This window comes from Manis javanica, chromosome 15 (assembly GCF_040802235.1).
Source record: "Manis javanica isolate MJ-LG chromosome 15, MJ_LKY, whole genome shotgun sequence".
NCBI lineage: Eukaryota > Metazoa > Chordata > Mammalia > Pholidota > Manidae > Manis > Manis javanica.
The window spans coordinates 67,670,303-67,697,554 of record NC_133170.1 but is presented as its reverse complement, the minus strand read 5'-3'; the positions used below and the strand labels follow the sequence as shown (position 1 = coordinate 67,697,554).

At 51.7% G+C, this 27,252-nt stretch overlaps 1 protein-coding gene across 6 annotated transcripts; it reads left to right on the top strand.

The window, feature by feature from the left end:
* The first annotated feature begins 29 nt into the window (after nucleotides 1-29).
* On the top strand, nucleotides 30-27,252 carry BCL7A (BAF chromatin remodeling complex subunit BCL7A). Of its 6 annotated transcripts, XM_037014112.2 has the most exons (8): nucleotides 39-259; nucleotides 4,039-4,153; nucleotides 6,209-6,347; nucleotides 7,421-7,502; nucleotides 10,666-10,762; nucleotides 14,093-14,260; nucleotides 20,991-21,112; nucleotides 24,399-27,252. In XM_037014112.2, exons 1-8 carry the CDS (start codon nucleotides 257-259, stop codon nucleotides 24,468-24,470), a joined length of 798 nt encoding a protein of 265 aa, XP_036870007.2. In that variant the 5' UTR covers nucleotides 39-256; the 3' UTR covers nucleotides 24,471-27,252. The 6 variants fall into 6 exon arrangements, with proteins under 6 accessions (XP_036870010.1, XP_036870007.2, XP_036870009.2 ...); XM_037014114.2 differs by lacking the exon at nucleotides 4,039-4,153; XM_073223573.1 differs by lacking the exon at nucleotides 39-259 and having other exon boundaries at nucleotides 4,039-4,688.

The window sequence follows — 27,252 nt, the reverse complement described above, 5'->3', positions numbered from 1 at the left end:
CTCGGGCTTTGTGTGTGTGTGTGTGTGTGTGTGCGCGCGTGTGTGTGTGTATGTGTGCGCGTGTGTGCGAGTGAGTGAGCGGGCGGGCGGCGCGAGTGTGGCCGCCGCGGAGCGCCAGCAGGACCCGGCGGGCGCGCTCCCCCAGCCTCTCTCTCCCCGTCAGAACCATGTCGGGCAGGTCGGTTCGAGCCGAGACCAGGAGCCGGGCCAAAGATGATATCAAGAGGGTCATGGCGGCTATCGAGAAAGTGCGCAAATGGTAAGCGGAGGCGCCCGCCCGCCCGCCTGGCTCCGTGGCCGCCCCGAACCCAGGGACCACGTACAAAAAGCCGGCGGCGCAGCGCCCCGGGTCGCCCGCCCGCTCGCCGCCGCCCAGGAGTTGGAGAGGGCGGGCGGCGCGCGAGCAGGGTCACCTGCGAGAGGCGGGGGCCTGGCCGCTGCCCAGGTGCGCTCGCGCCTGTCGCCCACCTGGCGCGGCGGCGGCGGCAGCCCGGAGGCGGCGGGGCACCCGGGCCGGGCGGCGGGGCGGCGGGCGGTCCCCGGCGCGGTGCTCGGCTCCCGGGAGGGGGGCTCGGGCCGGCCCCAGAAGCCATTTCGTTTTGTGCAAGTCACATGAAAGCGGCTTCCCGCGCGCCCGGGCCGCGATGCCGGCGGCGGAGGGGAGAGCGCCAGCTCCATTGTGCAGGCTCCGAGCGGGCCGCCGCTGCCGCCGCCGGCTCCCCGCGCGCCCCGGGCGGCGCAGCGCCGGCCTCCGCGCCCCAGTCCGCGCCGGGCCTCCGCTCGCTGCCCTCCCAGCCGGTCCGCCCGCTCTGCGCCTCCCAGGCCCGGCGCCCTCGAGTCCGCGGAGTTTGCAGAGCGCGAGCCGTTTAAATTTAGCGCTTTGGGCTGCCTGGAGCGAGGGCTCTGCGCGAGGAGAAAGATGAGGGCGAACGCGAGAAGGAAGCACCGCTGTTGTGGCCCGGAGCGTAGGGTCCACTCCCGGCCCGGCTCCAGGCGCGGGCAGGCGTGCATCTGGGGGCCAGGAACCGGTCCCGGACTGCCTGTGCATCCCCCTGCCAGCAGCCGCGCTTGTTTTGCGGAAAGGGCCGTTGTTTTTGTCCCCCGCCTGGGAGGAGCGGCAGGTTCGGTGCGGCCGCGCGTGTTCGCGAAGCTCCGCTTGGCATCTGCCCGGCGTGGCCTCGTGTAATTAATGCTCGAGCGTTTCCCGGCCTCGCGGGTCTCGCTGGCCATCGGCTCGAGGGCCAGGCCCGAGGCGGCAGCCGATCGCCGGGTTGGGGCAGACTTGTTGAAAACTCCCAGCTCCCCCGTTTCAACTTTATTATTTTTTTCCCACGGCTTCACCAGGGTCTGGAAGGGAGAGGAGCAGCCGCGATGTTCTGAGTGTCAGCGCAGCGGGCTCGCCCTGACCCTTTATTTAAAGCCTAACAGCCGGGCAGGCCCCTTGGCGGGTATGCTTATGTTTAGGGATGTCATTTCTTGAGTAACGCCTTGGTCTCTAAAAACCACTGGGGGCGAGCCTTCGGTCTAGCCTGTGTCACAAGTTAGCTGTCCTTTCTGAGTCAAACCCAAGAAAAAAGGCAAGAGGAAAATCAATAAAGTCCACGTGCTCCTGGGCCTCCTATGGAAAGGGCCCTCTGCAGATGGCCGGATGCCCAGCCAAGGGCTGGGTTTGGCTTCAATGGGACAAAGAATTTTCAGAACCGTGAGAAGGGGAGGCCTTCCAAAGTTGAGATCCAAGTCTGCGGGCTCTGTGAGCTCCCCTGGCGGGCAGGGCACCCAGTGCCCAACTGGAGCCATTTAAAAATGGCAGAAACAGCTGCAGGCCAAAACACAACGCAGGACAAGCCCGCAATGCCCTCCCCTGTGGGGATCCCGGAGGGAAGGCTGGAGTTGTCGCTTGCCTTAGAGCCTATTCAAAGAAAGAACTGGTGGTGTCTGTCACCGGCCTGGAGGTGAGAAGGGGAAGGGGGCTGGGGACAAGCTGCCTTTCTCTGTTCCAAGAGGCGTGGTGAGGCCTTCTGCTCCAGGTTCCCAGCCCAGCAGAGGCCCTTGCACCCTGACAGCTGCTCCTGTAGGGCCTGCCTGCCAGCTGCTCTGTAAGGAGGGCAGATGGAGCTATGGGGTTTTCCACCCCACATCCCTGAGCAGCCAGTGTGGAGGGAGCCAGGCCTCAGTTTGAGGGGAGGAGACCATGTCTACCTTACTCCTTGTGTTTTGGGAAACAACAGGTCCTGTCTTCTAAAATCCTCAGGCTTTGGGAGCTCATAACTGGGCTTCCAGTTCACTTCCTTGCTATGACCTTGGACAAACCATGCAACTTCTCTAACCATGGCAGCAAGGGGTCCTGTGCTGCTCTCTCCCCTCCTAGAACAAGGTCATGTCTCTAAAAGGACTTATCTCTGCACATGTGAAAGTCATTACATGTTGTCCTCATTTTGAGAGGGACTCTGTACAAACTTGTGTTTTGCTGAATTTTCTTCTTTTTTTTCTGCCTCTTCTAAGCAAAAATGGCTTCGCCTTAACTTTCTGGGTTTCCCCAGCCCAGAGAAGCTAAACTTCACTCCACTGAACCTTTAGAATGGGTCTTCAGTCAGTCCTGAAGTTTTGGGTTGTTTATTAACTGCGTGGCCACCAACCATGTATTTCGCCACTGTCTGGAACGTCGGGTTGCCAGATTTAGCAAATAAAATTACAAGACTCCAGGTTAAATTTGAATTTCAGATAAACATTTCAGAAATAATTTTCAAAAATACAGTTGACCCCTGAACAGCACAGGTTTGAACTGCACAGGCCCACTTATACATGGAACTTTTTCAATAAATATACTGGAAAATTTCTGGGAGATTTTCACCAACTTGAAAGAACATTTTCTTTTCTCCAACTTCCTTTATTGTAAGACTATAGTATATAAAAAATATACAAAAATGTGTTAATCAACTGTTTGTGTTATCAGTAAGGCTGCCAGTCAACAAAAGGCTGGCTATTCATAGTTAAGTTTGGGGGAGTCAAAAGTCCTATACAGCGTATTTATTTATTTATTTTTTTCCTCTTTACTTTGGTATCATTAATTTCCTATACAGATTTTTGACTGTGCTGAGGGGTTGGCATCCCTAACTTTACATTGTTCAAGAGTTAACTGTACTTTTTTATTTGTATGTATGTATGTATGTATGCCCCATGCAATTTGAACATAACATACACTAAATATTTGTTGTTTACCTGAAATTTAAATTTAAATCAGCATCCTGTATTTTATCCAGAGGAGGACAGAGGTGTCTGGCATGTCATTCAGTCTGCAAGCCTAGGGTGGTATTTCTCCTCAACTCCAGTGACCCCATAAAAATCCACCCTTCTGCCAGCACTACACTCCCCTTGTCTTGGAAAAAGCAGGCAGCCAGCACCACCCTGTCCATAGCTGCCAGGTGTTTCTCCTCTCCTTTCTGTTCGATGTTCCAGCCAGGAGATGGCTAAAGGAAGAACAAAATGGTGGTCCCTTTTTGGCAAACTGGGGCAATGTTAAGAGGCCCAGTGTGGGTGAAGTCGGGGGAGTCATTGGGCAGAAGGCTAAGGCTTGAGCCAAGCAGTAAGGCTTGGGCCTGGGTCTGTGGGCATTTGATCTGAAGGGTCCCTCAGTGATTTGTGGGGACAGAGGTCTGTGCCCCTAGGATTTCCCATCTGAGAGAGGGGAGGTTTGACTGTACCTTTGGGGTTACCCTCCTGCCAGGGGCAGGTTAGGTCAGATGGGCCTAGGCCTAGTTAGGATGAGACCAGCCATAGGCCAGGCCTCCCAGGGCATCAAGGATTAGCCCCAGGAAGTGAATACAAAGTGAAGGATTTAGGGCTCTTCTTTGACGGGGTCAGCAGGGTCCCCTTGGACAGTGGGAGGCCCCAAGATGGCCTCCTTAGTCCCTGAACCTAGACCCAGGAGAACATGAGGATCTGGGGTGGATGCTCGTGGTTTGTACAGGAGCCTGTGCTGGCGAGGAGCATTTGGTCTCTGCTGCTACAGCTGGGACCCCATTTGTCCTTTCCATCCAGGAGCCCAAGTCTGATGGCAAGAAGGAAGGTGAAGCCTGGCTGGATGGCAGGGGCCAGGAGGGTGCAGCTGGGCCCAGCGCAGCTCCGCGGCAGGGTTTGGGCGCTGCCGGGGGTGGTGAGTCCGGGCCCCATGTCTCCAGGTGCTGAGAGCTGCAGGTCTGAGGGAGCCTCGGAGCCCCATGTGGAGAGAGCCCTCGTTCCCTGGGGCAGGCGGGCCCCTTACGGCCAGATCATGTTTTCCAGAGTAGTCAGGAACCTGGATATCCATGTGGATCTGACTTTTTTCTTACAGTTTGGTGATGATTCACATTTTTTTAAGGTACCATGCAGGCCAGACAAAACACACTTGTTGGCTGCTTCTTTGCCACCCAGACGTGAGGTAGGAAGTACAACCAGTGCCCTCATCAGGGGTGGGGGGCAGTGTGCTCTGGGGTGCCAAGTTTGGGTGATAGTGGGAATTCAGCTGTTCCTTGAGTTCTGTGTCTTTTCTCAAGGTGCTGCCAAGCCACCTGCTTGATGGGGCACCCAGAGCCCACTGCACATGTCCATGAAACCCCTTCTGGTCCTTCCGCTGCTTGCTCAGTGGCTCCCACCTGAGTTCCGGGGCCCTGGCTCCCCTGAGTGGCTGCTGACGGAGCAGCAGTCCCAGGGTGGGTCCTTAAAGCTCTTCACTCTGTTCCGGAGCCCCTCAATGTCCTAGAAACACAACCCAAGAGAGGTTTCTAATCTCTGGGGTGAGCTGGGGACTCGGGCCAAGGGGTCACCATCTGGGGCAAAGTGAGACGCAAGAACCTGGCTGTTCAGCTCATAACCTGCAGGTCCTGTAACATCTGTGGGAAGCCCTTACAACTTCAAATGTTCATCTTGCCTCATGAAGCCCAGAAATGGCACACTTTGTGCCTTGAGAGGTGTCCTGTGTTTTGCAAGTCAGTTACTTTTTTTTTTTTTAGATACAGTCAAACCTTGGAATTGCTGACCTACTGGGGCCCAGTCCCAGGAAGCCAACTGAAGGCTTGAGTGATGGGTGTCTTTGGCCATGGGCCTGGAATTCTAGAAACTTGTACGTTTTGTACAGCTTCTGTCACTGAGGAGCTCTCTGGAATAATTTCTTAGTTTTTCGTGGACCATGGGATAGCACAGGCTGGGCTGTGGGGTCAGAGCCTGTGTCCAGTCCTGGTTCTGGTGCCCCATTTGGGGCCTAGGCCTCTGTGACTGTGAACTAGTAGTATAACCTCTATGGGCCTCCTGTTTCCCCACCTACAAAGTGGGAGTGACAGCAGTCCCCACTCACAGGCCTGGTGGCAGTCCTCGGGATAGTGAGCATTGTAAGTAATGCGCTTGGCACTAGGCATGATGTGAGCTCCCAGCACACAGTGGCCATACAATGGCCATTATGATCGCTGCTTTGTTACTGAGTTCCTTGGAATGCCCTGTGCCTTCCAGGCACCTTCTGACTATTCAGGATGGGAAGAGGGCAAGATTGGGATTGGGATTGTCCATCCTGACTCTGGGAGGTGGAAGACAGGTGGTGATGACTTAAATACCTGTCTTTACTTAACTCTTTCTTGTTTAAAAGGGGCAGGGATGGGGGCAAGTGAGGCTGCCCCAAAAAGAAGTGTGGCATGGAGGGTTTGAATGCTGGCTCCTTATGCCTCAGTTCCTTTATCTGTCAAACAGAGAAGGTGACAATTCTTACCTCACTAGGTTATGGAAAAATTAGAGCAAGTGTGTACAGTGCTTTGCACTCAGAAGGCACTAGAAACAGTCATAGAATAAACAAAAGACAGGCCCTGGCTTCTTCCATCAGGGAACCTGTGTGACCCAAGCAGGCACAGTTCTGGAGTAGAGATGACCATGGTTTTGATGAGCTGGTTTTGAGTGTGCGTAGGCACCCAGAACCCCTTGTGGTGAAAGCTGGGTGGCTAAAGTACGTCCCACTACCACCCACCCATGGAGGGGAGGACACAGGCTGAGGTCTGGGCAGGGAGGCTGGACAATGTGGCTGGCAGCTCACAACAGAAGTGCCCGTGTCACATGCAATTCTCAGTTCTCCCTTGTCACTAAAATTGCTGAGGTCTCCTGGCAACTAGGCCACCTCTACCAGGTGTGCATCTGGCCCCAGCATTCCATTGTGGGTCCTTTTGAGCCAGCTACTTTTCTCTTCGTGCAGTTGACAGACCCTTTGTGCCCTCCCACTTCTCCGGAGGTGGCAGAGCCAGTGCTTGGAACGATGACTTCAGAGTGCATGCCGCCTGGGATGGAAGGCCAGCTTCCCTTCTGAGCGTTCGCCTAAGCCTCGGTGTCCTCAGGTGCCTGGCCTCTGGCTGTCCCTCTCAGTGTTGGGGGCAGGAAGTGACCTGACCTGACCTGTGGACCACAGGGGGTCAAGAACCAAAGTTTGGAGACTGTCGCAATAATCTACAGAACAGCATTGGCTTGGGGCAGAGCAGGGAGAGAAGAGCGTGGTAATTATCCTCATTGAAAACCAGTCACCTCTTTTCCTTCTCATGATTTTTTGCTGGCCCATAAACCCACCCTAGCAGTTGGGGGGCCCAGGAGTTTAGGATGTGGCTGGGATGGGGGGCAGCTGTGCACATGTGGCATTAGCAGCAGAGCCCCTGAGATGAGTGTCTGTCTCAGAACCAAGGCATGGGGCCTCGGAGCATCCTGCCAGCTGCCTGCTGCCCATGGTCATAGACCCTCGGTGTCAGCGTCTGGGGGCCGCCCTTGGGACCTAGGCCACTGGGCAGCCAGGAGGCCACTGCTATCCGACCGCCTTGGCTTCTCTGACAGAAGCATGTAAGGTAGTTACTCACGCTGTCTGCTTCTCTCCCCTTCCCCAGACCTCAGAGGCATGGCTGGAGGGCAGCGTGAGCCCTGGGTGCCCTTGCTGAAGACCCCCACCCCACAGGAGGAAATGCCCCACTGGCCTGACGCCTTCTTTGCTGCCCAGAGGGGCTATGGTTCAGGTGCTGGCCACGTGGAGTTGGCAGTGATGTGGAGCAAAAGCTGGAGGAATGTGGGCCGATTCCCTTCATCCAGAGGGACAGCCCCCGTCCCTCATCTTACCAAGCACTTCTTCCAGACACAGAGGCTTTTAACACACATTCCTTGTGTAATCGTCACGGCAGCCTGAGAGATTGACAACCCTATGTGGTCTAACAGATGGGGAAGCTGAGGCTTAGTTAGGGAAGTGACTTGCCTGAGCTAGTGAGCAGCAGAGCTGGGATTCAAACCCTGTATGTGTGATTGGGGCTCAGTCTTGACCCCAAGCCACCACATCACAGGTGCTCTAGGGGAATAAGGCCTCTGCCCCCTGTAAGGGTGAGCAGGGTCTGCCCCAGACACCCCCTGGTAACGGGCTCTTCCCCATCCTCTGCAGGGAGAAGAAGTGGGTGACGGTAGGTGACACATCCCTGCGAATCTACAAGTGGGTCCCTGTGACGGAGCCAAAGGTTGATGACGTGAGTATGTGGGGTGGGGCCATCTGCCCAAGCTCCCTCCCACCAAGGGCCAAGGCCGCCTGGGAAGCAGAAGAACTCAGCTTCAGGCTGGAGAGGTTGCTGGACCTGTATCCTCCCCCCACTCCTGGTCCAGTCCAAGAGAGGTGGAAGGGTACCCCTGGAAGCATCTGTTCTGGGCTGAGAGCCCCGGTTTGCCAGTGGGGACATGCGTAGTGCAGAGGTGTCCCCTTCCTGGAGCCCTGGAGTGGGAGCAGGCGTGGTGGTACCCACAGATGGGCAGACACTGCCCATCACTGTAGCACCATGCCTGAGAGCACCTGACCTTCTGCCAGGTTTACCTCACTTATTTGTCACACCAAGTATATGTAGTTGATCTCTTTATTCTGTTTGCACAAAGTGAGGGCACAGGCTCAGGGTGGTGAAGCTCCTTTCCCAGAATCACGTAGCAAGTGTAGCAAGTGTCAGGTCCATCTACCTCCAGAGCACATGCTCTCCCTGCTGGTGCAGAGCCCACTGGGGGTTGGAGCCACCAGAGACCCTGAGTGAGAGTTTGGTGCAGGGAAATGTGAGCCTCCCATTGGGGGCTATGGGGTGGGGGAGGTAGGGGCGCGGTGGTGACTAGCCACAAGGGGGAGCTCCAGAGGCCGGGCTGGATTATAAAGGGGTTGAAGCTAGGCAGCTGCCCCTTGTGGCGTTTTCAGCTTGGTGGCTTCCATGCCAGTTACCCCCAAAGACCCCAGGTCAGCTACTCTCTTGTCTAACCAAACCCAGAACGGTTCCACCACAGGCCTTTGCACGGGCTGTTCCTCCTGCCTGGAGGGCCTTCCCTATCCATGCCGACTGTCTTCTCCTCCGGGAAGATGGCTTGCTCCAGCCACCCAGCTCCTGGGGGAGGCATGGGCATGGTTGGTAGTTTCTAGGGGGCCGTAAGGGTGGGGCTGAGCCTACTGTCTCCAGGTACTTGTCTTGGGCCTCCAGGCAGAGCTGAGGCTCCATTCTCCACCCTGTGGTCACGTGCTCACCCAGGGCTGGGGGCTGTTTGCACTGGGCTGAGAACATGGGCATTTGTCGTTCCTTCTGGGTCTGGCCTGGGCCTTTGGAGCCACCAGGACTGCCTTGCCCAGCAGCACTAAGACCTAAACCATTGCAGCATTTGGTGTCGGCCGTTTCAGAGGGAGAGCGGGGCGCGGCCCGGCTCCTCGAAGGCAGCTCCTGGCTCAGGCCCAAGTCTGTGCCTTGCACATCATTAGGTGTTGTATAAACGCTGGTTGCATCCGAGAAGACGTGGTCCCTGCTCTCAAAGAATTTATAATCTCGTTGGGGGAAGATAATTATAGAATAGCATGAAACAGACATCAGGGAAGTGCCAAATGGGTTGTGATCAAGGAGAAAATGTAATATATGGGCTGTCAGGGAGGACAGAGCAGCTCCAGGCTGGGCAAGAGCATGAGATTTGGAGTCTGAGAGGCCACCCCCAATTAACCTGTGATGTTGGACAGGTAGCCCCACCTTGCTGGCCCTTCCCTCTTGTGCTGAGGAACAGTAGCACCCAGTTTCTGGGGTTTCTGCAGCAGAGTAAAGGCAATATATCAAATGGAGAAAACTTAGCCCAGTGCAGCTATGCAGATGGTGCTCAACAAATGCTAATTTGCTGTCAGTTCTCTGAGCCCTGAAACACAATAGGCCATTTCCCTCACCCACTTTCCTCTAGGGTGATGGGTCCCAGCCTGGCTGAGCAGCCCATCTTCGGGGAATCTTGAAGAAATGCAGGTCCCTCTGCTCCACCCCAGACAGCTGAATTCAAATCTCATGGTTATGGCCAGGAATCTACATTTTAGAGGGATAGCTTTTTATTTTTTTAAACACCCAATTAAAACATGGCTGCAGCATTTTTTTTCCTTGAAAATTTTTTGCTCTTGAAAATAGTATTGTTTTCAATAGGTAAAATGTTACAGAATTCAAACATTACTTTAAAAATGTTTTTAAATTCACATGCCATAAAATTCACTCTTTTAAAGTGTACAAGTCACTGTTTGTTATCTTCATAGTTGTGTAACCATCACCACTGTAATCCCAAAATATTTTCATTACTCCAAAAAGAACACTCATACCCATTAGCAATCATTACCCCAAGATCTTGGCAATCACCAATCTACTTTCTGTCTCTATAGGTTTGCATATTCTTCAAATGGTACTTTTATTTTTCTGTGTATCTTTTTATAAATCTGCTTCCCATCCCTGCATGTCTGCCACACCCCACCCAGCTCTTTTCCTGGGAGGCAACCAGCGTTTGTTGATCATTCCAGAGAGAGTGTGTGCACACAAACACACACGCAGTGAATGTTCCTTATCCTTTTCCTTAGTGTGGACGGTGGCTTTATGTTCCCATGTTCTGCATCTTTCTCTTACTCATCTTGGAGATATTGAAATATTTTAATATGTTGGTATTTTTGTAGATCATTCCACATTAGTACTTGAAGAACTGTACTTCTGTAACCCACACAGAGCCTAGTCTCTGTAACTGTGGCACTGCATCACACTGAACGAACCTACTATGATTTATTTAATGAGTCTCTTATTGATGGACGCAGGTTGTTTCCAACATGATTCTATTCCATTTGTAAAAAATGGGACTGCACACAAAAAGCATTCCCTTTGTGCCCCTCCTCCTTGGGATTTCCCTCCTCACCTGGTCTTCCAGGACGGTGCTGGACGTCAGCTACTTTGAGAAGGGCAGACCAGGGACCCACGGAGAGTGGGAATGTAAGAACTCTGCCTTTTCCATCCATCACCTAGCGTTGCCGTACCTGCTCTGGGCAGGCCCAGACGATTGCCTTCTCCCCAGATATCTTCCCCAAAGGTGAAGGAAATTCCCACCTGCCTGGGTGTTTGCATGCCTACTGGTGATGGCCCCGCAAACAAGGCAGGGTGGTTCCCAGCCCTGCCCCAGAATCCTCCCTTCTGCAGGGCTCTTAGATTCTGAAGCCAGATCAGTCCCCTAGTAGGACATTTTCAAATGCAGGCCAAGGAGAGCCCTCAGGGACTTGGGACTCCAGGATGCAGGAGCAGAGTGAAACATTCATACTGTGTCCAGGGTTCTGCTCATGCATCGGCGCGCTCTCAATATGGTGACTCGGTTTCTGCCATGTTTTTTCTCCTCCAGAAAAGCAAGAACAAGAAGAAGGGGAAAGATGAGAAGTGTGGTTCTGAAGTGACCACTCCAGAGAACAGCTCATCCCCAGGGATGATGGACATGCACGGTGAGCTCCCCGTGGCCCTGGTGGCCTCCCCTGCCCGTCCCTGGGCTGGGGCAGAGCTCTCAGTTGTGTTTTTGTTTTACCAGCAGGTTTGTTCACATTCCAGACAGGGGGTAGGAGGGCTGGGCACAACCAGGAGGCCTCTGTGCCAAGGAGAAGGATCAGTGGAGAAGAAGAAACTTCTTTGCCCAGCACAGCAAGCCAAGAAACATAACATAAGCCAGAGATGTAAAATAAGACCTTCTCCCCCAGTGACCATGATCTCCCAGATGTTCTGTCAGCCCTGTGTGCCCAGGAACTTTGTTTTGGATAGATGTATACCATTTTCCCTCCTAGGCCTGACATAACATATGGAAGACTGTACTTGCATTTCCTATTTTGCTTCAGCCACTGGGAAGCTCCAAACTGGATTCTGACATCCCATTAATCACTCTGGAACCCTGGGACCAGCCTTCCCCATTGATAGCCCAACTCCCTGCGCTGCCTTATTTCAAAAGTTGTAACGAGTGTCCCACTATTTGAATCCAGGCTGGAGACCTGCTTTAGCCAGCCTGCCGTTATTTTGATATTGCTGGTATTTATTTCTCGTACCGTTTTATCTGAGAAGAACGGCACACATCCTAAGTGTATGGCTCCATTAAATGTTCACAAGCTGCCCACGCCCATATAATCAGCCCAGATCAAGTTATTCCTGGCAATACCCCTGGAATCTACCCTTCCAAGGAAAGCCACCCCCTGGCTTCTGACCTTAGAGATTCAAACATGGAGCTTCTTAGAAACTGAGCTCCTGGTATTTATAAATTAGGAAATTTGCATTTCTGTCATCCTTTGAAAACAACAGATCTGGGAACTCTGGCCACATGCTCCCTGGAGGCAGCCAGCAGCCTACTGAGGCAGGACCAGCTGTCTCTGCAAGAGGGTGTGGCATCTCCAAGCCCACCTGGCTTGCCTGCCTGATGGGAGTTTTGTCACCTGCCTGGCCTGCTAATATAAGAACATGCAACCCTTGCTTTTCTCCATTTCTTGATCCCAATTCAATCTTTGTATTTTTGGCCACCCCAGTTCTTTTGTTCAACAAGACGGTTGAACACTTCATGCATTATTAAACCCACTTCATGCATTATTTCATTTAATCCTAATATTTAATGTACAGATGAGGATCCTAAAGCTTGGAAGGGCAAGTAACTTGCCCAGCGTTAAGAAGTTTGTGACTGTCAGTGCAAGCACTGGAGATCCCTTAGAGGCAGAATGCAAGTCTGTGGCCACAAGCCCAGACTAACACTCCTGAAAAATCTAGAATGCTGAACAGACCAGGTCCCCAGTGCAGGAGCCTTGGTCACCTTCTCGGTGTCATTTCCATTTTAGTACATGTGCACCCAAGATTAAGTCTGACCATGGGGCATGTAAGTAGGAAAGCTCAGGGAGTGATGTGGGCCTGGCTGAAGTCTTCCAGAAAGTTTCAGGTGGGTGGATTGGCCATGGGGGAGATGAAGGGAGGGGCTGCCTGCAGCCTTCTCTTTAGTCTTAGCCCAGGTATTAAGGTCGCACTATTACCGGTGACCAGTTTAAGCCCAGGTAGCTAACTTGCTAAACATTAGCACTTACTGTCCTTAATTAACATAACCTCATGCTGGGACCCCTGGTCCAGCCTCTGCCTTCCATGCTTATTACACGCACACATACTTGTATTGGCATGGGAAGGAAGTTGAGGTTTTTTCAAAAGGTGAGTCAGGAAAGTACATATTGCTTTTTAAGTCTCAGAATTCACAAGAGGATGCTCTTGTGTTATGAGTACCCCAGAGTACACTTAAAATAAGGTGCAGTTTACCCAGTGGGCATCACTTCCTGGTGCTTTCCTGGCAGGTTGAGGGTGCAGAAAGACGGGGTTCAGAGTTGGGCAGGCTAGCCTGAGCAAGGGGCTCTGCCATTCTGAGCCACCATGTCCCCCTCTGCACCTACCTGGTAGGTTTTTAGGCAGATTAAACAAGGTGACTGTAAATGCTTTGGCCTGGTGCCCAGCAAGTAGTTGGTGCCTGGGACATGTTGACGTAACTCTTCTCTCTTTCTTTCTCTCATTTTTACAAAAATGGCTTTGGTCCCAGGTGCACAGCATGGCCCAGAAAAGCAGCATATGATTTGCAGTATTTTTTAAATCACTGCTTGGGTATCTGTAGTTTAACATGACTGTGCGCAAGAAAGGGGGTCCAGGGCAAAGGGATACATGCCCTGGGACCCCCGCTCTGCTTCCAGCTCAGTTACTAATGCCATTGCCCAATTAACTTTCTTTTTTTTCTTTGTATTATGAAAAATTTTGTAGTAGAGAGAATAGTGTGATGAATCCTGCATACCTACCACCTAGGTTTTCACTAACATTATGCCATGTTTGCCTCATTTGTTTTTTTTCAAATGTCTTAAGTTTTTTAATTGAAATACAATTTACACATAAAAATGCACAGCTCTTGAGTGTCAGGTTCAAGGAATTCTGACAGCAGAATGCAGCCTGTGATAAAGCATTTGAAAATACATTTCCCTGCATCGTATTTAAATCTGTGCCTAAACACTTCAACACATGTTGCTAATAAACAACATTTCTGTATGCCCACTGTACCATTTTTCACTCCTAGCAAAATTAACAATTCCTTATTATCTTTTAAACTCCATATATGCTCATATTCCCCAGTTATCCCAAAATGTCTGATAGCTGAAAGGTTCAGAACAGGATCCAGGAAATTTTCATATGTCATATTCAGTTGTTAGGGCTCTTAAATTTCTTTAAATCTACAATAATCTTCCCTGCTTCTCCTTTTTTTAATGGCATTGCTTGTTGAAGACCCTGGGCCAATTGTTCCGGGAAATATCCCATTTTCCATTAACTTGTTCCTCTCTTCATTTTATTTTTTATCAAGTGGAAGTTGGTCCAGAGGCTTGATTAGATCAAACGAAACATTTTGGCAGTGCTGTCTCTTGGGCCATGTCAGGTACACAAGATGTCTGGCTTCTTCACCCAGAATGAGGCCTCAAATGTCCCCAAAGATTTAAAAGGTGGTAGGCCACTCTCTGTAGCTAGCTGCCTGCAAACACAGGATTCTCCTCAGTGAGCCCACGGGCAAAGGTCAGGCCAGCTCCCGGCGCCTTTTGCCTCACAGGACATGTGACCTGGCTGTGGGGGGTCATCTTGGAGGTCTTCGGGAGAAAGTGTCTCCTGTCCTTGGCGAGCAACCTGTGGGGCTGCTGGCATGAGGCATGGGGGCCTGAGGCGTGGGGAGGCTGAGCCCCTGTGCCTTTCCTTAGCAGCTGCGGGACTTCACCCCCTGCTTCTCTTCCCCCCTGCAGATGATAACAGCAACCAGAGCTCCATCGCAGACGCCTCCCCAATCAAACAGGAGAACAGCAGTAACTCGAGCCCGGCTCCGGAGCCCAGCTCAGCAGGGCCCGGAGATGGCCCGGACAACAAGGCTGATGAGGCCCAGGCCGATGGGAGGGAGCTCCCTGGGGCAGAAGGTACACGTCGGGGCCTGGGCTCTGTGCCTGGGCTGGAGGGGCCTTCCCCAGCCAGCCTTCAAGCAGTCTGTTGCCAGGTCTTTAGGGAGGTCTGCCATGTGCCGAGACTTTAGGAGAAAGGGAATGCCTGGAGCTCACATTTTTGTGGGGCAATTTAAAAATCCTGCAGTCTAGTGTTTGGAAAATAAGTGCTGTCACAAACTATAAAGGAAGAGAGGGGAAGGGGGACTCCTGCCGAATTCCAGGGAGTATTGCAATTTAAATAGGAAGTCAGGGAAGGCCTCCCGGAGAAGGTGACATTAGAGCATATGAGGCTCAAATTAGGCAAGGAAGCAAGCCCTGTGGGTAAATGGGAGAGAGTACTGTAGACAGAGGCAATGCAAAGGCCCTGAGGCAGGAGCACATGGGGAGTGGCTCAGTGAGGTGAGGTCAGAGGGGCCGGGCTTGTAGGCCACTTCACCCACCCACCCCCGTGACTGAGGGTCATGATCTGAAGGATCACTTCAGCTGCTGAGATGGAGAACAGATGGTAGGGGCCTGGGATGGTGGCACGGAGGCCAGTGAGAGGCTTCTGCAGTCATCCCAGAGGGGGAGGCTGGTGGGGGCCGGCAGGAACAGAGGAGTGGGGAGGTAGCTGTCTGACTGCAGAGGACGTATGTATATGTGTATATATTTGCTTATTTAAAAATTTTTGAAATTTCTGGACTCTTTAAATGAAAATTTTCAAATTCCCAGAGAAATTCAAAAAATAGTTCACTCTCCTGTATATATTAACCAAATTTGGTGATTTTTTTGGGGGGCCTTTGACAGTAAGTTATAGACCTTATGACATTGCATCCCTGTACCCTGCTGTCTTACATAGTCACAGTACTGTTCTTATGCCAGGGAAATTGGACAGTGGTTCCCAATTGCCTAATACCGAGGTCTATTTTGAAGGTATGAGGTGAGAATATGTGTTGACAGGTGGTGCCTGTGCTGGGCAGGGCCTCAAAGGTGACTCCTAGCACCTGGAGGGACAGCCTGGCCCGTCTGTGAAGGGAGGTGTGGGGGGAGGAGCAGGGCAGGGGAGGGGATGGTGCCTTAGGTGCCCAAGCCCCAGTGCAGAATCCACAGTTGGGAAGAGGCCTGGGCTGCCCGGGCTGCTTGGGCTGATATGCTACTCAGCTTGGTGCATGGGGAGGGGGAAGGTCTCCTCTGGAGAAAGATGCTCCTGTGCTGTGGAGCAGATCCAAGACCCATGCCATGCCCTTTGACACACTTGACCCACATCCACCCTATGTGGGACTCTGTGCCAGTCCTGGGCCACAGCTGAGTCATGCTTCCCGCCCCTCAAGAACTCAAGGGCAAGCAGGGGAGACAGACGTCAGAACTGAGAATTACACTCTGCAGAGGTTGCAGACACACCAGATCCAGCCTGTGGTGTGTGGGTGTGGCCACGGAGCCCAGTGGTATTTTTATTTTTAATTTGAATTTGATGTCAAAACTTAAAACTTGAAGAACTTCACTTAAAGTAAGGTTGATTTCTGCCTTCTCTTGACAAATCAGACCTGGCAGTACTGGGCCTACTTTTCCATGGAGCAGCAACCAGCTAGAGCAGAAATGCAGCTGCAGCTCCCCACGGGGGTGAGAGCAACTGCTTTACCAGTTACCACACTCCCCAGTACTCCCTACTGTCTCCTCACAAGCAGTTATCCTGTATTACTCCTGGATCACTGTTGTTTTCTTATATCCTTAAAAAGAAAGTTAAACTTTTTTAAACCTATTTCTATATCAAAAGTAGAAAAACAAAAGTCTGAGGCTCCTTTGAGGAAGAGAAAAATATTCCATGAGACTTTTTTTTATCTTTGTCTGAACTAAACAGCTCACTTGACTCATTCTTGGTGCTGCCTGGCCCCTGAGGGAGCTTTGAGTTTGTGGTTGGAGCTGTGATAGAATAAGGAAAGAGAGCCTTTGGGGCCTCGGTGAAGCCCCCTGAAGGAGATGCTGTCTGACTTGGGCTTGAAGGCTGAGCAGGGGGAGGAGGGGAGTGAGCAGTCCAGCAGAAGGGACCAAGGGGTAATGCTTGGGGACTTGAGGGGAAGGGGCGAGCCAGCCAGGTGTGAGGGGCTCAGGTGCTCCGTGGTGCCCCTTTCTGCACTGGGCAAAGAAGGTATTGATGTCCAGGTTGTCCTCTGGGCAGGGGAGTGGTGGGAGGCAGGCAGTCCTGGATGCAGGGAGCAGTAAGACTTCAGGACACAGACTGCAGAGACCCTGCCCAGGCTGCAGGAAGGATTGCGGGTGGGTTGTTTTGTGGCCTTCCAGAAATGGGCTGTGCACCTAACATAGCTGTACGCAATTGTAACCTGCTTTCTTACAAAGCTTTCGCTTAACAGTCACCATGGAGACTGTTCCATGTTCAGGCATAAGGTTCATTTTATTCTCTTTACCAGCTTCTTGTTGTTCAGTGTCCCCACGCTGTTGGTTGCATGCGTTGTTTCTGTCGCTTGGTGGGCCTGCCCTCTGCTCGGGTGTGGGCGGGTGGGTAGGATGCAGCCCTGAAGTAACCCCCACCCACCACCCTGAGTTGTGACGCCAAAAATGTTTCCAGAAATGTCAAACATTTGTGCCTCCCTGGGCAGAGGGGGACAAAATCACCCACGGTTGAGAACCGCTGTCCTGAACTTTGGCGTGGCCTTCCACCATGTGCAGCATGTGGGTGTTCCCTCTTGTCATGGCATAGCAGCCCCCTGTGCCTCCCTGGTAAGATGGCTCTGCAGATAGAGGACAGTGGAGCCACAGGGCTGGGACTGGGGACAGGACAAGCTGGTCACATCTGGGCGACACGTGCTAGCCGTGTGGCCTTGGCCTGGCAGCGTCGCCTCCTGCAAGCCTTCCTGTTTCCTTGTTTATAAAATGAGACAAATAAGAGTTGCCTCCCTTGTCAGGTCGCTGCAAGAAGCAAATGACACAGGAAAGGAAGTGAAGTGCTTGGCCTGGGCCTTGTGTGCAGGAAGGGCCTGGTGAGCGAGTGAGGGAGCCGCCTTCTCTGCTCTTCCATGGGGGGCTGGGGGTGGCAGGCAGGGCCCTGCGGGACCAGGTGTGCACTGCATCCTGGCTTCTCCCCACCCCCTGCGCTCTTCCAGGCCACAGCAGCATTTCCCCCAGGTTTGGCATCTGTGTTTCCTTTGCCTCAAGGGCCACTTACAGCTCAGCTGCCAGAATTAACATCTTGGGTTAATGCTTCCAGAATTGCCACGTTTTAGCAGCTACCAACCCCGCCCACCATCATCACCAAAAGCTTTACTGGTCTACGCTGAGTGGAAGAAGCCAGTCACTAAAGGTCACACATTGTGTGATTCTACTGATAAGACATGTCCATAAGGACAGAAAGCGGACTGGTGGCTGCCTGGGGCTGGGGGTGGGGCAGTGACTGCTCACAGGTCCAGGGTTTCCTTAGGGGTGACAGAGATGTCTTGAAACTAGGTAGAGGTGGTTGCGCAATACTGTGAATGTGCTAAATGCCACTGAATCGCTCACTTTAAAATAGTTACTTTTATGTTACATGAAGCATAACTCTCCTGGCCACTGCAGGCCACTGGGCCTGCACGGCTGCCCAGCATTGCTCAGGCGGGCCTGCCACAGGTGGGTGCACACTGCCTGCCGGACCGTACCGGGGCGGGTTGGTCGCCAGCTGTTAACCTTGCTTTGAACTTGTTTACTGCTGAGTGAGTTCAGGGGATGACATAATGGCCAAACTCCCTGGGCTAAATTTAGGCCCTTGGAAAATAATTTCTTCTGGGTGAGTTCCAGTACCACTGGGCTAGGAGAATCAGGCTGCTGCCCTGGGGCCAGTTCCCACTGAGCTCTCAGGCTGCACAAGGGGTTAGCACGACTCTGGGTGACTGGCCGTTTTTGTGATTTCTGTACCTCCATCTGGGGCCCCCACCCGCCTCCACTGGGCTGGAGAGGAAGGGGGCAGCAACAGTTGAAAATATTTGTTAAAGTAAATGGAATATAGCATTAACATGGATTTTTTTTAAGGATGTGATTCATGTAACATAAAGAGTAACTATTTTATGTTTTGGTGCCCTTGTCTAGCTTGGATTAATACTTAGTCTATAGGCACAGACCTGATCATCTACATTTGCCCTCTTACAGCACTAAATTATGTTTTCTACCTTTATCTTGCATCTACCTACCACTGCAGCATTTTATTTAAAAAAAAAAAATGGGAGAAATGTGGGATTCACATATAAATCAAGTATAAAAATCAAATGGATAATCATATCTGACTTGATTGTTTATAGTTCATGATGTGTGATCAAAACCAAAAGTTTCTGTGATGACTGCCCTTGCACTGTTCACCATGTAAGAACTTATTCACTATGTAAGAACTTGTTCACCATGTAAGAACTTATTCACTATGTAAGAACTTGTTCACCATGCAAGAACTTGTTCGTTATGCTTCAGAAGATTGGAGACTGTTGAGAATTAGGCTTGGGGTTGATGAATGATTGTGCATTGAGTCCCCTATACAGAATTTTATTGTCGTTAACAACCATTTGATCAATAAATATGAGAGATGCCCTCTCAAAAAAAAAAAAGAGTAACTATTTTAAAGTGAACAGTTGAATGGAATTTAGCACATTCACAGTGTTGAACCACCTTTATCTAGTTCCAAGACATTTCTGTCACCCCAAGGAAACCCTGTACCCATTAACTGCTACTCCCCCTTCTCCCCGAGTGGCTGGCAGCCACCAGTCTGCTTTTTGTCTCTATGGCTTTGCCTGTTCTGGACATTTCAGATCAGTAGAATCACACAGTATATGACCATTTGTGACTGGCTTCTTTGGCCCAGGATCATGTTTTCAAGGTGCATCTGTGTTGTGGTGTGCATCCGTGTGCCAGTGCTTCATTCCTTTTTATGACTGAGTCATATTCCATTATGTGGATAGACCACATTTTGTTTATCCCTTCCTCTGCTAATTTGCATTGGGGCTGTTTCCACCTTGGCTGTGGTGAACAGTGCTGTGTGAACATTCGTGTACAAGTATTAGTTTGAGGATCCATTCTTAGTTCTTTTGAGTCTCTACTGAGGAGTGGAATTGCTGGGTTGTATGGTAATTCTGCTAAACTTTTTGAGGAACTTGAATTCACATGAATCTTAAAGGCAAAACTAAAAGTATCAAAGAGATGTCAGGTTCTCAGGGGTTGGTTCAGTGCCCTGGAAACCCCTCAGTCACTGCCACCCGGGGTGGTTTTACTGCTGGGGTGCTTTGCCTCTCCCGACAGGGTGACTGTGGTTGTTTTTTACGGGTCCCTTGGGAATCATGTGACAGTGAGAGTATGGAACCCAGGTCTGCCTCTAAATCTTGTGTCCCACAGACACCAACTTGTAGGCAGAGCCCAGGCTGGCCCGGGTGGACCCCTGACTCTCCCCGTGGCAGCAGGAAAACCCAGCTCAGAGCCTGCTGGGTGTCGGGTCTCCTGGCACCGTGGTGAGAGACCTGGCTGCTGGTTTGGGGAGCATGTGTTAAGAGCTGTTCAGTTGGGATGGGTGGCTGGGAGGGTAGCCCCCTTGGGAGTTGGGGCTCGCAGCTCCTTCCTGCCCTGCCCTCTGCTCCTGTCTTTCCTCAGGCACTGGAGTGCCACTTGACTTTTCTTCATTTCTCTATGTTGCTTGCTTGCTTTAAAACATAAGCCTGGATTCCCCCTCTGCCCACCCCCTTGTTGGTGCTCTGCCTCGTAAACCCCAGGAAGGAAGGCACTCTTGAGTGTTTCAGTGCTCCTTTTAAAAATCAGGGTGGCATATGTTAGGGCCCTTGCATGCCAGCCTGCAGGGCCCTGGGTGGGAGGCTGCTTCTCCCAGAGCTCTCCAGCTCTGCGCAAAATAAGCTTCAAGGGCAACCACTGCTACCTCATCTTCCAAAGCTGCATCACCTCACACAGCTGTGCCTTCCTCCCGCCAACGGAACCAGGCAGGGGTGGGGCAGGGGGACCACTATGTAAGAAACAGTGCAAATAACTGGCAAAACAGTCTTCATTACATAAATGATTGCTTGATAGAATCTGTGCAGCTGTCTTGTATACTCTTGCATTTAGAAAAATTTTTAAGACACGAAAATTTCTTCCAAAATACTATGTACTCCTATTTTGAGGACAGTGAAGAATACCATGCATGTACTGGGGGAAAACATCTGGAAAGATGGGAATAAATCCTCTAAAATGTTAGTGGTGTGGTAGCTGTAGGCGTGAGATAATTGTTATTTTTAACTTTTGCGTTAATTTGCAATGATCATCATTGCTGTGGCAATGAGAAAAATACCCATTTTATTAAGAGAAACGTTTACACAGGGGCAGTTACCACTGGGTTCCGAGTGGAGGATGCAGGCTCTGTATGGAAGGGGGAGGAGTCAACAGCCATGATGACTGGAGCGCGTTGTGTCCACCAGAGGGCGCAAGGCGCACGCCGCGCGAAGCCTGTAGCATCCTTTAGATGCTCTGGGACCTGGGCAGGTAATGGGTGTGCAGAGAGAGGTTGGAGGCCCCAGGGTCGACGTGTGGCCTGGTCGCTTAAAACGACATCACTAAAGAATAAGCAAGAGGCTTCCCAGGCTCCCAGCTCATTGCAGCCCTGACAGACCGCCCGGCTACAAAACTAGCGAGTTCTAGGTATTTTTAGTAATTGGTCCATCTGGTTCCACATTTCCCATGTCTGAAAACAGCTTCTGTCATTTTGCTTTTCCCATAGATGCTTCTGATGAGCAGAATTCACAGTCTTCAGTGGAAAACTCGATGAACAGTTCAGAGAAAGTCGAGCGGCAGCCATCTGGAGACGCAGGTCTAGCTGCAGAGACGTCCACAATTTCTCAGGTAGCTCGATCGAGGCCTCAGAGGGGCAGCCAGATCAGCGGGGAGCCTGTTGGGGTGTTGGGGGTATGTTGAAAGGCATCTCGTTGGAGGATTGGAACATCCTGTATTCACTGAGCAGGATTCATGACCGTCCTTCTGTGTCCCACCCCGGGCGCTGCCCTACAGTGAGGGGCCTGGCCTTCGGGGAGGGCGTAGAAAGAGGAAAGGTCCTTTATGCCAGCCTCAGCTTTGTTACTTTGTTTATTCAGGTCCACAAAAGCACTGCCCACTTTCAGTGACCCAAAGTCAACTTCCTTTAGAGCTGGGAAGAGAAGTCTTTAGAATCCTAAATGCCTGGATGGGTCATTCTGTGGGATTTTGCAGTTGACTATGCTCCCCCTGCTCAGACCCCTTCTGGGTCATCACTGTCAGCATCTGGTCTGAATCAGTGCAGAAGCAGGTGGCCCAGTGTGTAGGCGCAACATCCGGGTTCAGATCCTGGCTCCACCTCACACTGAGCCTTGCGTCTTCAGCTGCCCAAATGGGATCCCAGAACTGCCCTGGAGCCTGGGTGGGGTGCATTGAGAGAATGTGGGTACCACATGTGGAGCTGGGCACAGAGAGGCCTTGGTGTTGCCACCATTATGGCTTTTCGCTGATGGCTTTCTGTGCTCATGTAAGAGGAATGGAGACAAAGAGGTCAAAATTTCAATTAGTAAAACTATTTTCACTTTGCTGCATATTTTCCAGTATTTTCTGGTACCTCAGGAGAAACTGACAAGTAACAGCAGAAAGAAAGGGAAGGGCAGGACTTGGCCTGCACTTTGTGGAGGCTTGAACCAGGCCTTTCCCTACTGGAAGTGCCTCTCAGACTTTAACTTCTATGTACCCTGGGATCTGCAACTCCCCCCCCGACAGAATACACCTCCAGACGCCCGCAGACATAGTGCTAGTGGCAGGAAGTTGGCCACAACCTAAATTTGTTGAAAAGGTGCTATTTCAAAAAATCTGGGGGTCATGGATAAGACAGACTGGTATGCAGCTGTTAAAAAGTGTAGTTGACCCAGGTACAGAGAGAGAATAGAGAAATACTCTCATCATGTGAAATGAGAAAAAGCAAGGCACAAAACCTCAGGAGTAGCATGAGCCCATTAACAAAAAAAAAAAATCAGCATTTTTTATTTGAAAAATAAAAATGAAAGCCTCATGTATGGTTTGTAAAACCAAGACTGTCTGGAGTCTCTTGGCCTCTTAAACTCAGTGCAAGAAAAGTCAGCTTGAAACTTTGCTCCGCACCCTGGGGCATCAGGTGCCTCCCATGTCTGAGAAGCTCACGGGTCTTCCCTTCTGACTTGCCCCACCTCCTCTAGGGTGCCCAGACCTGAAACTGGGCCTCCTCCACCATTTCTGTGCACTCATGGATAGTCATGCTTGGTTACACAGCCGCTGGCTTTGTGGGCCAGATGGAGGCTTCACTGCAGTAAAGAAAGCAACTTGACATTGAGGTTGGACATTCCTGTTTAAAAAAGAAGAAATACATCCCCATTCTGGCCCCTCCTCCTCCCCAGTATCAGGAGGGCTTCTTGCCCAGCACCCTGAGCCACTGTCTCCTCCCCTTCATTCCCAGCTCCCTGTCTCTCCCGCGCCCCCTGCGAGCTCACACTGTCTGCCACCAAGTGCCTAGCAGAACCAAAGGGCCTTCTGAACAGGCTCCACACCCTCCGAAGACACTGTAGTCCACTTTCTCTTTCTCCCTTAATGTCTGAGTTGAGCTTTTATTATGTTCATGAGAAAAAGGGAGAGGAAAGTCAGAGGCAGCTCTTCCTACCTCTCCATGATACCTGCTCTCAGGGTCTGTCCCACGAGACCCATACATGTTTTGTCATGACCCGGGGGTCTTGGTTAACATTCCCTGGGCCCTGCCAGATACTAGGGACCCAGGAGGAGCAGCCAATGAGGTCCCTCCCTGCCCTCTTGGGGCTCTTGATGCCCGGACACAGCAGCACCCATGGGCGGGTCACAGTCATAGAACACACCTGGGGAGGATCGGGACAGGATGACACGAGGAAGCCTGAGCGTTCTGATGGCCTAGGCAGAGAGGGCTGGGCTCTTGGCAGGAATGGGAGGATGAGAAGTCAGGACTGGGAGGGCAGGCCGTCTAGGAGAGGGAACTGCAGGTGCCCAGGCCTGGACACAAGGCAAGCCTGTGGGACCAAAGAGGAGGCAGGGTGGCTAGGGGCTCGCAGACAAGGACGAGAGGGTGAGACCAGGAAGAGGCAGGCCCAGGCTGGCGCTAGGGCCTTCTTGGCCTGGTGAGGAGTTGGGATTTTGTTCTGAAGTCAGTGGGAATACACTGGTAGGTTTTACACTCAGGGTATGATTTCTCTTTTTGAGATGATCACTTGGGCTATATGGGAGGCTGGGTAGGGAAGCCATGGGCAGGCTGCTGCTTAAGGAGATGGTGGTGGCCCAGGTGCGGCAGGCCGTGGGCAGAGGGGAGAGGTGGGCGGGCTCCACTTGGAGCTGGAGTTAGTGAGATGTGCTGATAGGTTGGGTGGCAGAATGGGAGGGAAAGGGCGGACTCCAGGAAACCATTCAGCTTATTCCCATCCATAGATACCGTGGGAGCAGCAGGTAGGCTGGATAAAGTCAAGAACTAGCCTTGGGTGCTCGCTCAGTTTGGCGATGCCTGAGGTGGCTGAACAGGAAGGTCAGGGAAGGCGTGGGTGAGCAAGTATTGAGTCATGGGACTCCTTGGGGAGTTAGTGACAACTACGGACCCTTTTCCCAGAATAACGTCAGTTATAGGTGTCTGCCCAGGCCAGGCCCTGTGCTGAGCCCTGGAGGACTCACTGGCAACACGGTGAGTTTGGTCCAGGCCTTCGAGCTTGGAGAGGTGCACCTGAAACTTGTGCATGAATCACCACCCTGGCAATTAATTTCCATCAGAAGGCTGATCCTGGGGAGACCAGCCCCAGGCCACGTGTGATGAAGGGGAGGGAGGACTTCAAGGCACCAGGGACAGTGTGGTGACAGTAGCGGGGTGGCGGTGTGCTCAGGAGACCTGGAGGGAATCCAGCAGGGCAGAAACAGGCTTGTGGATGCAGGAGCAGATGGGGTTTGAGATTCCTTGCAGGCCTGTGAATTCCCTGGAGGCCACACGGGGGCCACAGGGTCAGAACTGAAGTTTGGGATGGCAGATGCCTACCCCCACCCCTCCTTCTGGCTGACCTTCCACCTCACGACTGGCCTAAACCACTCCTCTGGCACATTAACCTGTGTCTCTCTTGTCTTCCTCTTCCCCAAGGACTTGGAAGGTGTGCCACCCTCTAAAAAGATGAAATTGGAGGCTTCCCAACAAAACTCTGAAGAGATGTAGACACTAAGTTCAGTCCTGCGATCCACGTTTCTCGGGAGACACATTGGCAGGCTTAATCCCAGAACAGTTTCACCTGAGCCATCTCTCTCAGGTGCAAACAGAACTACTAACTTCTCAAGTTTACCAAGTGCAAACCCAAGAAAACCTAGAACAGCGTGACTTCTTAGACACTGAAGAACTTTCTGCTGTGAAGCAAAACCCCTGAGTCTTGAAGTGACTGTCCTTGGGAAGGCGGGGCTGACAGCTCAGGAGGGTCCGCACTCTCTGGAGCCAAGATTACATTTGTGTTGCTGCTGTATTGTTTTTTTCCACTTCTCTATTTAACGATATAAGCTACTGGAGGGTGGTACCGATCAGGAATCCGCTTCTCGTCCAGGCTTTTCACTGTTCAGCCGATTCCTTCTGCTTTCTTTTTTTGTGCCTTGTGCCCTTGAGGTGACCTCTGGCATGTTTTCCTGGTTGTTTTGCATCTCCCTTGAAAAGTGCCCTCTTGGTTTTGTTCAGGCAGCCACTGCCATGTTCCTCACATCTCTCTCCTCCCTGGTCCAGGACTTCATCTGGAGCAAGAAGCAGAACAGGCTCAGGGATGCCCTGAGCCCTGGGTTGGGACAGCACTGGCCTCCAGGGTCCAAGGAGTCTCAGATGTCAGGGCACTGTCCCCAAGGGCTGGCCACTCAAAATGCTCTCACTTCCTCGGGGCATCTGAGGCTGATGTTCCCAAGCTCTCAATGGCCCAGATGGACACACAGTGGTTCAACCACTTCCACCCTCTGCCCCCACCATACCACCTTCTGCCACACCTCTGGAGACGAGGTGACTTCTCTGGCTGCTGCAGGATTGTCTCCTTAGACGACAGAAGGGCTGAGGAGGCTGGGAGCAGGTGGTTGAAATAGCTGGTGCTGAACTTTCTCTCATAGGAATTGCGTGGATTCAAATCCACGGTAACCTGATGCCCTTGCCTTCCCAGCTCCACCCGGCCCCACCTCCCAGGGAGGGCAAGATCAAGGTCGCCGAAATCCCTGACTCGGTAATGTTTCTGACTCTCAGAGCCAACAGGTGGATATATCTCATTCCCAGGACGTGCTCGAAGGTCCCCACCAGGGAGTGGGCCTTGATGGTTGGGCCTCAAAGGCCAGAAACAAGGTGCCAGTGAATTGGAAAGCTTTGAACTCCTCCTGAAAGGGGTGATGAATCGCTCCCCCACCTCCACCCCTGCCTGCTGGGTCAGCTTCCTCCCGCTAAAACGGAGATGCCCCCTTGGACTAACTGCCTGATTGTTTGGTTCTGAGGCCTGGTTTGCTCTTAATTCCTGTATGAACTCCTCAGACCTTGATCCTTTTCCTGAGCTTTCTTTACTGCACTGGAGTTCCAACTCCCTTTGAGCTGTGGGAGGGAGGGGGGTTGCGGATTTTGTTGTTTTTTTTGTTTTGTTTTGTTTTGGCTAATCGGTGCATATTCAGGTACCACCTTTGACACGGGGCTCTCTTTCCTGACCACAGTGGGAAGTGTCTGCCAGATTCCATTTTCTAGGAGTTTCTGAGAGTGGGGCTCTTTTTTTTTTTTTTAAAGGGAGCTAATCTATTTCCTGCACTTCAAGAAGAATCAAAATGTTCCTGAATTTCAAATACCTCATGCAAAAATGTCTCCTGAAATAAGGGAAGAAAAAAAACAAACTTTGAAAATTTTAATGTTGGAGTTAGTGATGCCGAAAGGTTTCTGTCTTAAAAAAAAAAATCCTTACCAATTTTGCCCCTCAGGCAGTCAGTTCTGTGGAGAACTGTGTTCTGCATTACCTCTCAGCGTATCTCACGGCGGCTTTACCTCCAGTTTCTCTAGAGTTAGAGCAACTCCTTTCTTTGCAGCGAAACTCCATTTTGGTGAAAGATGAATTCGTGTATTTATTTCCTCCTCTTTTTGGGAAATGAGAGGTTGCAACCAAGACAGCTGAAGGAGAATCACACACACATCCATGGAAATGGCAAGTCAGCCGGGGTTCCCCCATGTCCCTTCTGTTGGCAATGGCCTCTCTGGACAGGTAAGGGGAGTCGACACGGCTGAGGATGACGACATCCGCAATACCGAGGCTGTCATAGTTTTTCTCTGAAGTGCCTGAAGATAGGAATGGGCCAGTGGTCAGGACCGACTGGGCCCCCCGCCACGGCTCCGCCAGGCAAAGCACCAGCGGCCTGCACTCAGCGCTGGCCAGGAAGGCCTTCCACACACGGAGCGGTTAGACTGCAAAAATCCAGATGTGCTTCCTGCCCTGACACAGTCTGCTCCTTGGAGCTGCTGTTCCCCACCCGGCCCCCAACCCCGTCCCACCTCAGAATCTAAGACCTTTCAGCCGGCCAAGCCAGGGCCGGGGGTCCTCAGCAAATGCCTTCCGCGGACACCAGGCCCACGGCCTAAAAGGGCTCCCAGGGCAAACTTACTCCCTGCTGCACTTGAAGTTGGGGAGGCTGCGGCTACACATTCCACAAAGTGCTGGCACTTACACCCGAAACCTGGAAGGCAGTTGACCGATTCATATAGGGTGGTGACCTACCTTTAACAAATGATGTCATGGTTTGGAATGGAATGTTCATTATCGCCAAGGACCTGGTTAGAGGTATAAAGACCTTTTTTCACCGTTACCTAAGTTTTCTTCCCTCTTAACGATTTTTTTTTTTGGTGTGTTGTACAGCAGTATAATTTTTCACTTATTTATTCCATCAGTAGGTATGGTTTGTACAATGTACAATGGTTCCATTTCAGAAAATAAAAAAAATATTCAAATCATGAA